Here is a 13,882-nt window from a genome sequence, read left to right on the forward strand (position 1 = left end):
TGTGTGTTTAAGTGGTTGTTCTCCTCCTTTTGTTGGAGAAACCGCTAGAAACGGTGAAAGAACAGTGAGGGAGGTGCACTTAAAGTTAGGGGTGGTGCGACCATAAAGGAGGATATGGTGAAATGGGCCCTAAAATGTTTGAGTTTTAATAGATATATAATATGAAAAGACACAATGGGATGAGTTGGTTGGTGGGTTGGATTAGATTTTGGCAGAAGACTCCCACTTTTAAAGGGGCAGGTGGAAGGCAAGTCCATATATCTAACACCCAAAATTCTTCCTTCATTTGTCCCTTATGCTAGGTGGGATGAATTTGAATGTAACTGGATCTCAGTGAAATACACTGAAAGAATCATGGAATGGGCTTGTTGGTTTCCCAAATAACTTAAAATAGTCCCCTTTTATTTATTTATTTATTGCTTTTAAAAGAAAAAAAAATGGCAGTTCCAAATCTTTATGGGAAAGCAAGTTAAAGACATGGGAGAAGTAACAAAAACTTGTCAAATCACTTCTGAAGCCCAGTATAAGAACACTTCATATGCCCAACTCAAAAAAAATAAAATAAAATTGCTGATAAAGTTTTGGTCTTAAATCAATCCATTCTATGCAAGGCTAAATTCACTCTCAATGTTGGGTTAGATGGGCTGGTTCTTGATCCACCGAGCTCAGTTTTAACTCCAAGCTGGATAACGGCTTGAAGCTTCAGGCCCAGCCAGAAACAGAGTATCTTTGGTAACCATGAGCACAGCCCAGTCCCATTCCAGCCTGTTTAGGTCGTAAGGCTAGCAACTGAATAAGGTAATCAAATTTCTTTATAATTTTCCCAGAATTACTTTTTGAACAAATATAGTATTTAATTTTAAATATTATTAAAACAATAATATTCATTATTATCATTAATAATATAGTAATTAATTTTTTTATAATATTATTAAAACAATACTAATGAATATTATTATTTTTTATGATGTCACATGACAAGTTATCACATTTTAAAGATGAATTATTTTTGTGTGCTAAAATGTCAAAATTTCTTAGAGATTTTTGTGATTGCATAGGCATAGATCTGAAAACTTATTCAATAAATCCTCTCTTAATCAACGTTTTATCAACAACTTAAAAATGTGTGAGAACATATCGAATTGCAAGAATGACCAAAGTTACCTTCTCTTAGACAAAAGGATAATTAAGAATGAGTATGATAGACAAAATTATTACCAGTATTTTGATTTTTAGCTTGAGCATTGGAACTTTTAGCAATGGTGAGACTTCTTTCCTGTAAATCGAAATTTCCACTACCCCCTAACCATTTCAATCATACCCCATGTTAAAAAAAAAACCACTTGTGCATGTTCTAGGAATACTTTCGTTTTTTTTTTTTGACTATAAGTGATTATTTATATCCTTCAAGAACTGATATGAATTAATTAAAAGAAGATTAAGACTATTTAGTAAGTATAGTAAATTTAAAATTTTCATACCTTTGTCCTAAGTTATGATTGATTCGGAAAACTTTGTCTTAGTTTAAAATTGATTTTTTTTTTTTTGGATTATTTCATTGTAATGGGGAGTAATTGCTATGCAAGAGAAGTTTCATATCTTATATACCACTACAATACCAAAGATTATATTTAAAACATCTTCTTTCACGGTTCTTAGAAGTCACAAGTAGAAGCCGATTGTTGATCCATAGCTAACATTATGAGATAACTTTTGCTTCTCTTACAATCCTTCCTTTCTTTAGTAGATTTTTCTTCACTTCAAATAAAATAAATAAATAAAAATAAGAGTGCTCTTACAATTTAGAGAAGAAAAAGAGTCTTCATCATTGTAATTATTCTTTCTTATTTGATTAATGAATTTTTTTAGTTTTGGTACATTCTATGAACATAGGGTTCATAATGATTATTAAACCACATTAGAAATATCTTGACCATGTATGATAACTGTTTTCGAAAATAGTTATGTAAAACAGTTTTTTAAAAACTATTCTCTAATGTTTTTTAGAACAAATCTGTTTGAGAACTTAAAACATTTTTAAATATGTTTTAAAAATAATTTTTATATCTAGTATTATATTTTTAATCGTTCTACATGTTTATATAATTATTTTTTAAAAAAAATAAGTGAAAACAATTGAAGATAACTAAAAATTGTTATTTGAAAATACTATATTTTCTATTTTTAAGAATAGAAAACTGAAAATATATTTTTGGCTATCAAATTTATTTTCTTATATTTTTTATTTTATTTTAAAGAACAAAAAATTGTTATTAAAAACACTTGTTAAATAGGTCTCTTATATTTTCTTTATTAATCTAGCCAAAAATGTATTTCCATATACTTATATAATAAAAAAATAGTAGGAACTCAAGTTTATAAAATATAAATTTTAAGCAAATATCTATAAATAATTAGCATTTCATGTGTTTTTTGTGCTTTTGATCAATCAAATACTATTTTTTAATAATATAAATACTATTTTTAACTACCTTAAATATTATATTTACTTGATAAATATATTAAATTTAAATTATTTTTATATGGGTGTGTGAAAAACACTTTTTCCATTGTACTAAATACTTGCATGCATCATTTGAACACGTCATATGTTTAGTGATGAAAAATATGACCATAACTATAACAAAGATAATTACAAGCACGAATAATGCCATCAATATATTAAAAACGTGGCATACGTACATATGCACCTCCGGTCAAAAGCTTCTCTTTTCCCTTTTCTTTTTTCAAATTTTTTGTAGAATGCATTTAGTGTGCACAATGAAAAAATACATTAAAAACGAGAGATTTCAAAACAATTCTCAAAAAAACTATTTTTTGAAATAAACTTTTAGTTGTTTTTGGAAATAAAATTCTGTTTGAGGACTCTATGAAAGGTAATTTTTTTTATATATATAATAGAAAAGTTTTCAAATATTCTTAAAAAAATACTTAAAAAACAATATTAGACTGTTTTAAAAAATAATCTATTTTGAAAAAAAATTCTCAAAAAATTATTTTCAACAAAAATTTATCAAATATGTTTTCAATTTTTAAAATTATTTTTCATATATTATATCCTAAATTGGACTTTTTTCTTAAAATTTAAATAGAAGGTAACATAAGTGTCATTAAAACATCAAAAATTAAGTAAAAATATTTTAAAATTTTGTTAAGCTAAAACTAAATATACAAAAAAAATAAATAAAACTTAAATTCAAAAACAAAACTTCATATAAGAAAATAAATTGGGATATTCATTATTTTTATGCAGCAATGGCTATGCATCTTAGGTATATTATAACACATCCTTATCAATCATATTTTTACTAGTGCAAGTCATATTAGGTGGCCCGTATAACCAAAGAATTCAAAGATGCTATTTAAATCAAGATTACATAAAAACGATCTTGAATTTTTTAATGACCTAACGATGAAGCTGAAGTGAAAATGATAAATTTTTCTTAAGATACTTCAATCATTATTTTCTAAATTTATCTCCTTCTTTAAAAATATGTTGTGAAAGATCCAAAGAGGCTTTAGAAATGGTTCGAGAGTGATTTTACTTGAAGTATTTTTGGTAAGAGAATCTCCTACAAGACCATGTAACATTTCTCTAAAAAAAGTTATTAATAATTTTTCAAAATTTTAAAAATATTTCTTAAATTTTATCCAACACTCCTACAATAAATGAACTCTTAAATTGTGTTAGCACATTGGACTTTAATATTGGATGACTTATCTTTCGTTTTGGTCGGAAGAAGGTGTTTATGGTGTTTTATTCATGGGTTTTCTTGGGAAGTTTCTTATCAGGTGTCTTTCCTTTCTACAGGGTCTACATGTGTTTTTCATTTTTACAGATTTCATCAGCATCTTTCCTTTTTCTGTAGGGTTGACAGCTTAACATGTCCTGAAATCATGATTTTTACCTTTTTTTTTTTTTTTTGTTTGCAACAGTTTTATGCAAACATTTTCGAATGCGGGGTTTTCTTCTAATTACTTGTCGGTGGTTTGGTTTGGAGGTACTTCTTTTTTATGGAGGTGAATCAAACTTATAGCCCCTTGAGGAAGAATGTGGATGGAAGATTTATGGCACAGAAACCGGCATTAATTAAAATCCATCCAAGTTGAAAGAAGGAATGCATGCTTCACGAATTCATTCATCATTGCTGAGAGACTGAATTCGAAGCAGCTTCTCACCAAGCAAGCCAATTGTGAATTTCTTCATTGTCTAAAGCAAAAGTTGTGCTGGAAAGGAGCAAGGAAAATGCTACTTTTTAGTTTTTCCCGAATTTCTGAAGACTATCCTGATGACAATAGTCAAAATACATTTCGAGTGGTGAAACCCTGAAAAGTTTAAAGCAGTCTCAAAGGAAGAGCTCTTCGTAAAAGGAAATTAAGAGGGTCTCTTTCTGACTGAGAAGCCAACTCAAAAAAGAAAGAACAATTATGTATTACAAATAATGCATGGTTAGAGTATGGAAAGTAGACTTACTTAATTTAGGATTTGGAAACACGCGTGAGACCTGCTTAATCGTGAAACCGCCAATGTTACTATTTTCTTTTGAGTGAATGCCGGGCTCATGTTTATAAATATGGCTTCTAAAGGTTACGTTGAGGCAAGAAAAAAATTATCTCATCATCCCACTTTCTTCTTTCCTTTCTGCAACAACCTTGCCATGACTACTAAGAAATGCAACAAGGAGTTCTCCAGCGACTACACGTTGTTGATACCAGAGAAACTGAGTTTCTATGAACTCATTCGCATCTTGTTCCCGGGTGGCATAGAAAAGAGAGCATTTGTAGACTGCCAGGAGGGTGCTGATTCGAATTTCGAGCGTAGATGGATCATATTCATCTCCATCTTGGCACAAAAGCTTCTGCAGTTTGTGGCAAAGCCATTGTCATGGTTCGGATCAGCGTTTGAGATGGGGTTGAACCTTTGCTCCACTAATGGCGGCTTTGGCATGCTCTTGCTCAATTATTTAAGAGGTCAGTGATTTCATTGTTGATCTCCATGATCTGGTTTGATTTTCTTTTTCTTCAAATTCTCTGATAATGTGTAGACATATCTACCATCTCACCCTGTATATTAGACATGTAGTTAGGTATGCAATTCTATGGAGTTTTTGTGTGTTATTATCCATGATAAGCCATATCAACTTGGCCTTTCTGAACCCCTTACTCGTCTTTACAGCTCGGACTTTCTGGTTTTTCCTCAAGAATTGCTTTCCTATTCTATACTGCACAAGTAGTTTAATTTTGACACTAAATGAGGCTTTTAATTAAAGGGGTTCTCACAGCAAAATGGATCAATTTTGTTTGTCTATTCAAAGACTAAATGTGGATAGAATAATGTTGTATAGGGAAAATCCAATGGCCGGACAAAACATCTCCGACTTTCTCATCGAGCTGTGGACATCTAGACAAGCGAGTGGAGTTAGACAAGAGCATCGAACCAGGAGATAGCAAATACCATGCAGCACTTTCTATGATGTGTGCTAAGATAGCTTATGAGAATAAAGCCTATATCAAAACTACAGTGGAAGATCAATGGAAGGTATAATGATTTCCATTTTTTGCCTTTATTTTACCTTTTCACGTTCCTTTCAAATCTGTATAGGCCATCCAAGGTTCTACTTGTATAACTCATACGAGGCCTTTTGGGGGAGATTTTGTTGAGTGATCTAGAATTTGATATAAAATTTATGATGATTTGCAGATGGAATTTTTGGGATCTTTTGATTTTTGGAATGGTAAGAAAATCCAATTCTTATCTATATATATATTTCCATTAATTGCCATGGTTTCATTCTCATACACGAATCAATTGTTTCTCAGATTATCAAGATAAAGCAACAACACAAGCATTCATACTTCATGATAAAAATGTTGACAGCGATACAATAGTTGTGACCTTTAGAGGTACTGAAGCATTCGATGCAGATGCATGGTGTACTGACTTTGATATCTCCTGGTATGAAATCCCGGGTGTGGGAAAGATTCATGGGGGATTTATGAAAGCTCTAGGCCTACAAAATAACCTAGGTTGGCCTAAGGATATTAAACAGGATGATAGTCACCCGCCGGTGGCTTACTACGCCATTCGGAAAATGCTGAGGGAACGCTTGCAGGCAAACGGTGAAACAAAATTTTTAGTGACTGGTCACAGCTTAGGTGCGGCTCTGGCAATCCTCTTTCCGGCAGTTTTGGCATTGCACGAGGAGACGTGGATGTTGAAGAGGCTCCGGGGTGTATATTCCTTTGGACAACCCCGGGTTGGAGATCAGAAATTTGGGGAGTTCACGACAAAGAAGCTGAAAGAGCACAATATTCCATATTTCAGGTTCGTTTACTGTAATGATTTGGTGCCCAGGTTGCCCTACGATGACAAGGCGCTTATGTTCAAGCACTTTGGCACATGCGTCTACTATAACAGCATCTATGAAGGAAAGGTAAGCTTCTTTCTCCTAGACACATTTTATTCAAACTTCTCTACATTCAATATTTCACCATCATATGAACTGTTCGTGGAATTCAATGGGCTCCATATCAGACATGGCCAAGCTGATCACTCAAAAAGATCCAACCATAGTGCCATGCATGCAGCACCATGGTTGAAACAGACTCCACCATCTCTCCTGTGTTTCTATTTCCAGGAAAAATATGAATTAATTAAACTCCTACCAATAGGCCATGAGCTGTAAATTAATAAACCCTTTGATTCTTTGAAGCCGAGTGTTTAATCCAAGGTGCAACAGCAATCCAAGTTGTTGTTGGGTCACCCGTAGTTCATTGTTATTTGATGCCTTATTTTCCATTAATAATCGAGCTTTATCTGTAATAATTCAAAAATTATTGTAAGTTGCATAATGAAGCAAAGACTAACTCATAGAAGCGATTACCGTTGTCCTTTGTTTACAGATTGTTGCAGAAGAACCGAACAAGAACTACTTCTCTCCATTGATGGCCATACCTAAAACTTTGAATGCCGTGTGGGAGTTGATAAGAAGCTTCATTATTGCCCATTTAAAGGGAAAGGAGTATACAGAAGGGTGGCTCCTCAGAGTCTTTAGGGTGTTGGGACTTATAGTCCCAGGTGTATCAGCTCATGGCCCCCAAGATTATGTCAATTCTACTCGCTTGGGATCCTCAGCTTCATTGCTTCCACACCAAATCCCAGCACAGTAACAATGTCCCTGAGTCTCTACTCGGCTCAGAAAATTAAGTTCATTAGTGTAGTTAATGAAGAACAATTTCTATTGATATTAATGAAGAATGATATTATTATTCAAGTTGAGTTCAGTTGGGGGTTTTGTACTAGCATGCATGAATAGTTGATGGAGCACCTATTTATGGAAAAATCTACAAACGTTCAAGTCTGTTGAAATTAAAGTGTATCAAATTCCTATCCCAATATATATATATATATATATATATATATATATATATATATATATATATATATTAAAGGAATATTATATAGAATATTTGTTAAATTTATATGTAATTATAATTAATTTTTTTAGATAAAATAAAATAAAACGAATTAATAAAAAAGGGCTCATTAAGGTGTAAATGTGAGGAAGAATGAAAAATATCTAATAGAGCGAAGGGATTAATAATTCAAGGTAAAGATAAAAAATGAAAAAAGTGGAATGTTTTGAAATATAATAATTATATTTCTTTATATTTTTTATAACATTTTCTATCATATATCAAAATTTTCTCTTTCATCCATTGAGATAGATTTGATTGGTTGAACCATATTAAAATTCATGTACCTTTATATGTAGTTTATTTTATTTTTTGTGTTTTTCCATAAATATCAATAAAGGTGTTTTGATAGTCATGAAAGGGGAAAAGATAAAAAATTTAGGGATAACCGATTAAAAGGGACAAAAATCCCTCAATATTGCAAAACTAACCCTTTACTTATTTAGGTCTCAAAAATGACCCAATTCGGACAAAAATACCCCCTCACCCCCTCAGTTATCTTTTTCAGCCCTTTTTCCCTCCAACTCCAATTTTCTCTTGTATTGTGTCTCTTCGTTACCCTGCAAACCCATTAAAAAGGAGGTGAATGGAGGGAAATAAAATTAGAATGGGAGGGAAAAAGGAGTTGATGTAGCTGAGGGGTATTTTTGTCCAGATCGGACCATTTTAGAGGCTATTAAAAGTGGAGGGTTAGTTTTACAATATTGAGGGATTTTTGTCCCTTCTGATCAGTTTTCCCAAAAAAATGGGATAACCGATTAAAAGGGACAAAAATCCCTCAATATTGCAAAACTAACCCTTTACTTATTTAGGTCTCAAAAATGACCCAATTCGGACAAAAATACCCCCTCACCCCCTCAGTTATCTTTTTCAGCCCTTTTTCCCTCCAACTCCAATTTTCTCTTGTATTGTGTCTCTTCGTTACCCTTTTTCCCTCCAACTCCAATTTTCTCTTGTATTGTGTCTCTTCGTTACCCTGCAAACCCATTTGTTCCATCTGTTAACATGCGAGAAAGAAATCACGAAGGATTTTTCCGTTTATTGCAAGAGAACAAAAAGGCAACACAATACAAAGAAAAAACAGAAAGTAAGTTTCACTGTTTCATTCTTTGATTTTGGTTTTTCGAACTGTATATATGAATCTTCATCCATGAAATGAGAAGAAACCCTAAGTGTCTTATTTTGGTTCTTATTTTTTTCTTTTAATCAAACCCGATTTTTCATCTTTCTGATATTGTGTGTTGATTTAGTTCATGAAAATGGAGGAAGAAAAAAATTCTGTGATGAAAAATACGAAACAGAAGAGGTATAAAATTTTGGGAAAAAAGAGAAGTGAAAGAAAGCCAGGTTTTGAAACCTCTTCATCGTCATCAGAAAATGAGAAGAAATCAACTGATTCAGTAAGCATTAATTGTCTACTTGAAATTTTGATTTTTAATTTTTTTTTTAATTTTATCATTTTTAATAGATTTTTTTTTGTGAATTTATTTTTCATGAATTGATAATCTAATTGTTGGAAATTTTCTCAGTGAGGTTATAGTCCAAGGTTTAAAGCAATATTTGAATTATTAGAAAAAACTAAACTTAACTACTATCAAGTTTACCATCAAAAGGTTTTGAAATTTTGTGTAATGAAGTTATTTGTTATGAATTTATAACGTATTTGAATATAATTTTTGTGAAATTATTTTATCCAAATATTTAGAATTTTGATTTAAATATATATGTTAAGAAGAAACTGAACTTAACTGCTATCAAGTTCATTGTCAGGTTGCAATTTCAAAATGGTTTTGTTTTGTTTCAAATTTCAATAAACACTAGAATAATGTCTCCAATTTTTTGTAGCTGCAACTTACTAAAATATAATAGCTTCAATTGCATTAGTAAAATAATATCTTTAGAATATTAGCATTTGACATGACATCCTTAAATAATAGGAAAATAAAGTCTATGTTAAGAAGTAATACAAAATGATGGATTTAACATAGTTGGATAAGTTTGGTAATATAATTTTGCTCAATTTATATTGATATTTTTACAATTTGTTATTATTTTGCAGATTGACATTCCTCCTCCTCTCCTATCTTTTATATCTAAAATATCTAAAGAGGAGTACTTTCCTGGAAAAATTGCATGTTTGTCTCACTTGGTAGCCATTGAAAATATTAAGAAGAAATTGACTGAACCACAATTGGAGATGTTTAGAAAATCATGTTTTGGTCATTTTTTACTCCTTCCCGAACTTAGATTTTCAGCCCAAATTGTTCATCAATTGTTGTTACGTCAATATGAAACCAAAAAAGACAATGAAATATGGATTTTATTAAAGTCAAAGGGCTTAAGATTTAGTAAAGAAGAGTTTGCATTGATTACGGGCTTGAGTTTTGGTCCTATTACAAAATGTGATAAAAAATCATTACGAATAAGGGACACATACTTTAAAGGAGAAAACAAGCTGCGTAATGATGAGTTGGAGAAAGTTTTTCTTTCTTTAGGAGAGGAAAAGAAAAAGAAAAAGAATAAGAAAAATAAAAAAAAAGGATTTGAAGATGAAGAGGTGATAAAGTTGGCACTTTTGTATTTTTTAGAGCATGTTTTATTTGGGAAAGAAGGAAAAAATTTGATAGATATGGAATGGGTTGCTTTGGTTGATAATTTGGAGGCTTTTAACAAGTATCCATGGGGGGGGGGGGATTTGTTATGAGAGGACACTATTTGGTTTGCAAAGAGCTTTGGAGAACCGGGTATCCAAATACCAAGATAAAAAGAAAACAAAGGGAGAAGCTGCAGTTGAAGCATATAGTCTTGTTGGATTTCCATATGCATTCCAGGTTTGGGCATACGAGGCTATTCCACTTATTGGATTGAAATATGTCACTCGTGTATCTGAGAGGTATCCTCGAATATTAAATTGGAGTGCAACAAGTGCTCCAAGGTCTACTGAGGTTGAAAATGTATTTCTAGAGCCTCATGTAAGTAATTCTTTACCTTTACATTTTAAGAATGCAATTATAAATATTATTGTATTGTTGTTTATTAATAATTATATTTGATTTGGACTTTGTAGTTAACTTTTCATTCGCTTCTAACACCCACTTTAGAGGAGCAACAACAAGACTATTACAAGCATGTAGATAAACAAGGAGCTTCAGCAAAAATGTTGTACCAATCAAATGCCTCACAAGATGCCAAGAATGATGACTTAAGGCATGAAAAAAGCTCATCTGACACTGCTTCATATGTTGCTGCTGCTACTGCTGCAATGGCAGAAGAAACAACAAATGATGCAATCACCCCATCAATAGAGGTAACTTAAACTAAACTTAGCCATCATAAATAATGCATGCATGTTTTTTTTTTTTTGGTACTTTATTTAATATAAGATGTTCATTCCATAATTAACATGTGGAACCTGACCTTAACTATAAATAAACAAGAGCTATTACAAAAGCAACCTATTCATTGGTTGATTACAAGGGTAAAATAGGTATTTACAAAGCTAAAAATCAAGCAAAATATCTTGGAGAACCGGTAGTGGAATAACATCAACAATGTCTCAAAACAGGGGATTCAAAGGAATTTCGCAATGTGCCTAATCCTCCTTGCGAAATTTTCGCAATGTGTTTCTTCATAGTGCGAAATGGCAAAATTTCGCACCATGAAGAAAATCCCCTTGCGAAATTTTCGCAATGTGGCTCTTCATGGTGCGAAATGGCAAAATTTCGCACCATGAAGAAAATCCCATTGCGAAATTTTCGCAATGTGAAATTCACCTTGCGAAATTTTCGCAATGTGAAATTCACCTTGCGAAATTGGCCATTTGACATGATGCAGTTGTCTTCCGAATGCCATATCTTCCTCATTTCAGCTCCAAATCATACACGGTTTGAAGCGTTGGATTCTTGACTTCCTAAGCTTTCAAATGGTATATAACATGAAAAAATTGGACTTCGGGAAGTGCCTCAAAAGTGCGAAAGAAGACTGCAGCTGTTTTCTTCACTCTGTTTTCCTCTTCTCCATTGCTTGTGCTCGTGTTTCCACTTGAAATTCAAGCCTATAAACGTACAAAATCCTTGCTTAACTCGCCCAAGTAGCTCCTCCAACAATTGGCATGCTTGAATTGGTTCATAAGCTGATAAAAACATGTAAACTTGCCACAAAATGGTTAAAACCAATTACTAAGGACCTTAATGAATTAATTGGGTTAAATGAATATGATTACTACTCAAAGGTGCTTAAAACCATTATAATTAGGTCTACAAAATAGCACTTTTTGGTAGTAATCACAAAGTGAACAAACTTGTCATAATATATATATAAATATTGTAAGTGTTAAATTTTTATTTCATTTATGTGCAATATGTGCAGAAATTATGGATGGAGTTTGTGAAATTCAGACAAAGCTCAGAGTTAAATTTCAATCATCTAAAGAAAGAAATTGAAGGACTCAACTTGAAGATGGATGAATTGAAACAACTTTTATTAGAAGTTAGTGACATGTTTACTTGTTTAAATTTTCTAATACTTCAATGTTTTGACATTTGTGTTTTCTCATATTTATTATTATTGGGTGGTGTATGCAATTTTAGGTTAAGAGTTCGAATGAGGAACACGGTATGCATGACACTAGATTCAGAAAATCTAGTACAAAAGAAAATGATAACAATATGGGCTTTGATTTCCAGACTGGAATTTTTGAGGATGTTACAGATGATGAAGTGGAGAGAAATGACATTCCCATGGATGTGAACATTGATATGGAAGCTTCTAGAAACCTTCAGCTTGCAGAAAAACACATGACTAAAGAGTTGAAAGATGACTACTCTATTGATGATCCAGTTATTGATATTGCCAAGTTGTTTGGTACCCCAACTATGTCGGGCGAGTTTTCAGTTTATGTCATACCTCACCATCTATCTCCTGCCATTTTTAAGCGAAGGCGTGAGATTAAAAAGTCTCATATCTTACAGCACCCTTTTACAGATCCCACCAAGAGAAAGAAACTAAGAAAAGAGATTGAGAAACCATTAACTTCATTTGATCCTTTGCATCCAATCTCTGAAGAAGCATTAGAGTCCTTTCAAAAGTGGATGAGTGATGACCAAGGGTAAGTTGTATACATCCATACTTGTAAATTTGTGTTCTTCACAAGTTATAAAATTACTAATGTTTTTATTTTTTTTTATATGTCAAAGGTCCACAATTGACATTGACTACATGCATATAGATAAAAAATGGTTTCAATCACTGTCTAATCATGGTTCATGGCTTGCTGACACGGTTTGTAAATGATGCATTTTGTTTTTATTTTTATTTATTATTATGTTCAGCTTACAACCAAATAATATAACTAATTTACTTTATTGTAATTGTTAGCACATTGATGTTGCCTTCTTCTTTTTCCGGAAGCGGCGAATAGAAAATCCTCATCTTTTTTCCCAAAAGTTTACCACAGTGGATACTATGTTTTGGGTATGTGTAGTTTGAATTTTAGTTAACATTTTTAATTTTTTTGTAATAATGAATCTTATGATCTTGGTTATTTATTTATGTATATTAACTTTATTCTATGTAGCAAAATGCTCAAGCAAGATGGATTAAGCATGGCAAGAAGTGGAACCAATTCAAATTACTAGAGAATGACATCCTTATTGATTATGCCAATGGTTTGCAGCCTCTTTATTCTGTCAAATGGCCTGATGTTGACATTGTGTATGTCCCTATCAATGTTCGGGCTAGTCACTGGGTATTAGGAGTTGTCCACCTTCATCGAAGGATTATATACGTATATGACTCATTGATGGGCATCAATAATAATGCAAGATTGCAAGTTGCCATTAAACCATTAGCCAAATTGTTGCCGCATATATTGAATGCAATAGCATATTATGGTTTTCATGGTGACACAAAAGTTAACTACCAAGAATGGGAAATTGAACGGCTGCAAGATATTCCTCAACAGGAAAATGAGTAAGTGATCTTAAATTTACTTTCATAACTTATACACTTAATCTTTAATAATAGCCCTAACATTGATTATTTGTGTACCATGCAGTGGTGATTGTGGCATGTTTGTTATCAAATATGCTGAATACTTAATGCACAACCATCCATTGAAGTCATTAACAAGTGCACGAATGGACTGGTTTCGGGAAAAGATGGCAGCAGAGTTATTTTATATGAAATACTTGCCTATGTAATGAATTCATGTTGATATTTCACATTTTGATAATGTAGTTGGATGGTTTGTTATATGTAATTGGATAGCTTCATATATGTAGTTAGGCATTTTGATAAATGTAGTTGGACAGGTTGATATATCTACTTGGATATTTTGATGAATGTTGTTCGATAGTTATGTATACAATTGACCTTTTAAACTAAA

The 13,882-nt window shown here is 32.1% G+C and overlaps 2 protein-coding genes and 1 long non-coding RNA gene across 3 annotated transcripts; all 3 read left to right on the plus strand.

Moving 5' to 3' along the window:
* The first annotated feature begins 4,679 nt into the window (after positions 1-4,679).
* On the plus strand, positions 4,680-6,707 carry LOC100259298 (triacylglycerol lipase OBL1). The gene is made up of 4 exons (XM_002277787.4): positions 4,680-4,992; positions 5,367-5,560; positions 5,723-5,756; positions 5,842-6,707. Exons 1-4 carry the CDS (start codon positions 4,680-4,682, stop codon positions 6,705-6,707), a joined length of 1,407 nt encoding a protein of 468 aa, XP_002277823.3.
* A 1,535-nt stretch (positions 6,708-8,242) lies between these two features.
* Positions 8,243-10,079, plus strand: LOC132254105 (uncharacterized). The gene is made up of 3 exons (XR_009466256.1): positions 8,243-8,584; positions 8,748-8,897; positions 9,557-10,079. It is a non-coding gene; the product is annotated as an uncharacterized LOC132254105 (long non-coding RNA).
* Positions 10,080-10,207: 128 nt separating this feature from the next.
* Positions 10,208-13,882, plus strand: LOC132254104 (ubiquitin-like-specific protease ESD4). Its single transcript, XM_059738687.1, has 8 exons — positions 10,208-10,469; positions 10,565-10,804; positions 11,866-11,985; positions 12,087-12,604; positions 12,693-12,777; positions 12,874-12,969; positions 13,073-13,467; positions 13,553-13,882. Exons 2-8 carry the CDS (start codon positions 10,655-10,657, stop codon positions 13,695-13,697), a joined length of 1,509 nt encoding a protein of 502 aa, XP_059594670.1. The 5' UTR covers positions 10,208-10,469; positions 10,565-10,654; the 3' UTR covers positions 13,698-13,882.

This window comes from Vitis vinifera, chromosome 7 (assembly GCF_030704535.1).
Source record: "Vitis vinifera cultivar Pinot Noir 40024 chromosome 7, ASM3070453v1".
Taxonomy (NCBI): domain Eukaryota; kingdom Viridiplantae; phylum Streptophyta; class Magnoliopsida; order Vitales; family Vitaceae; genus Vitis; species Vitis vinifera.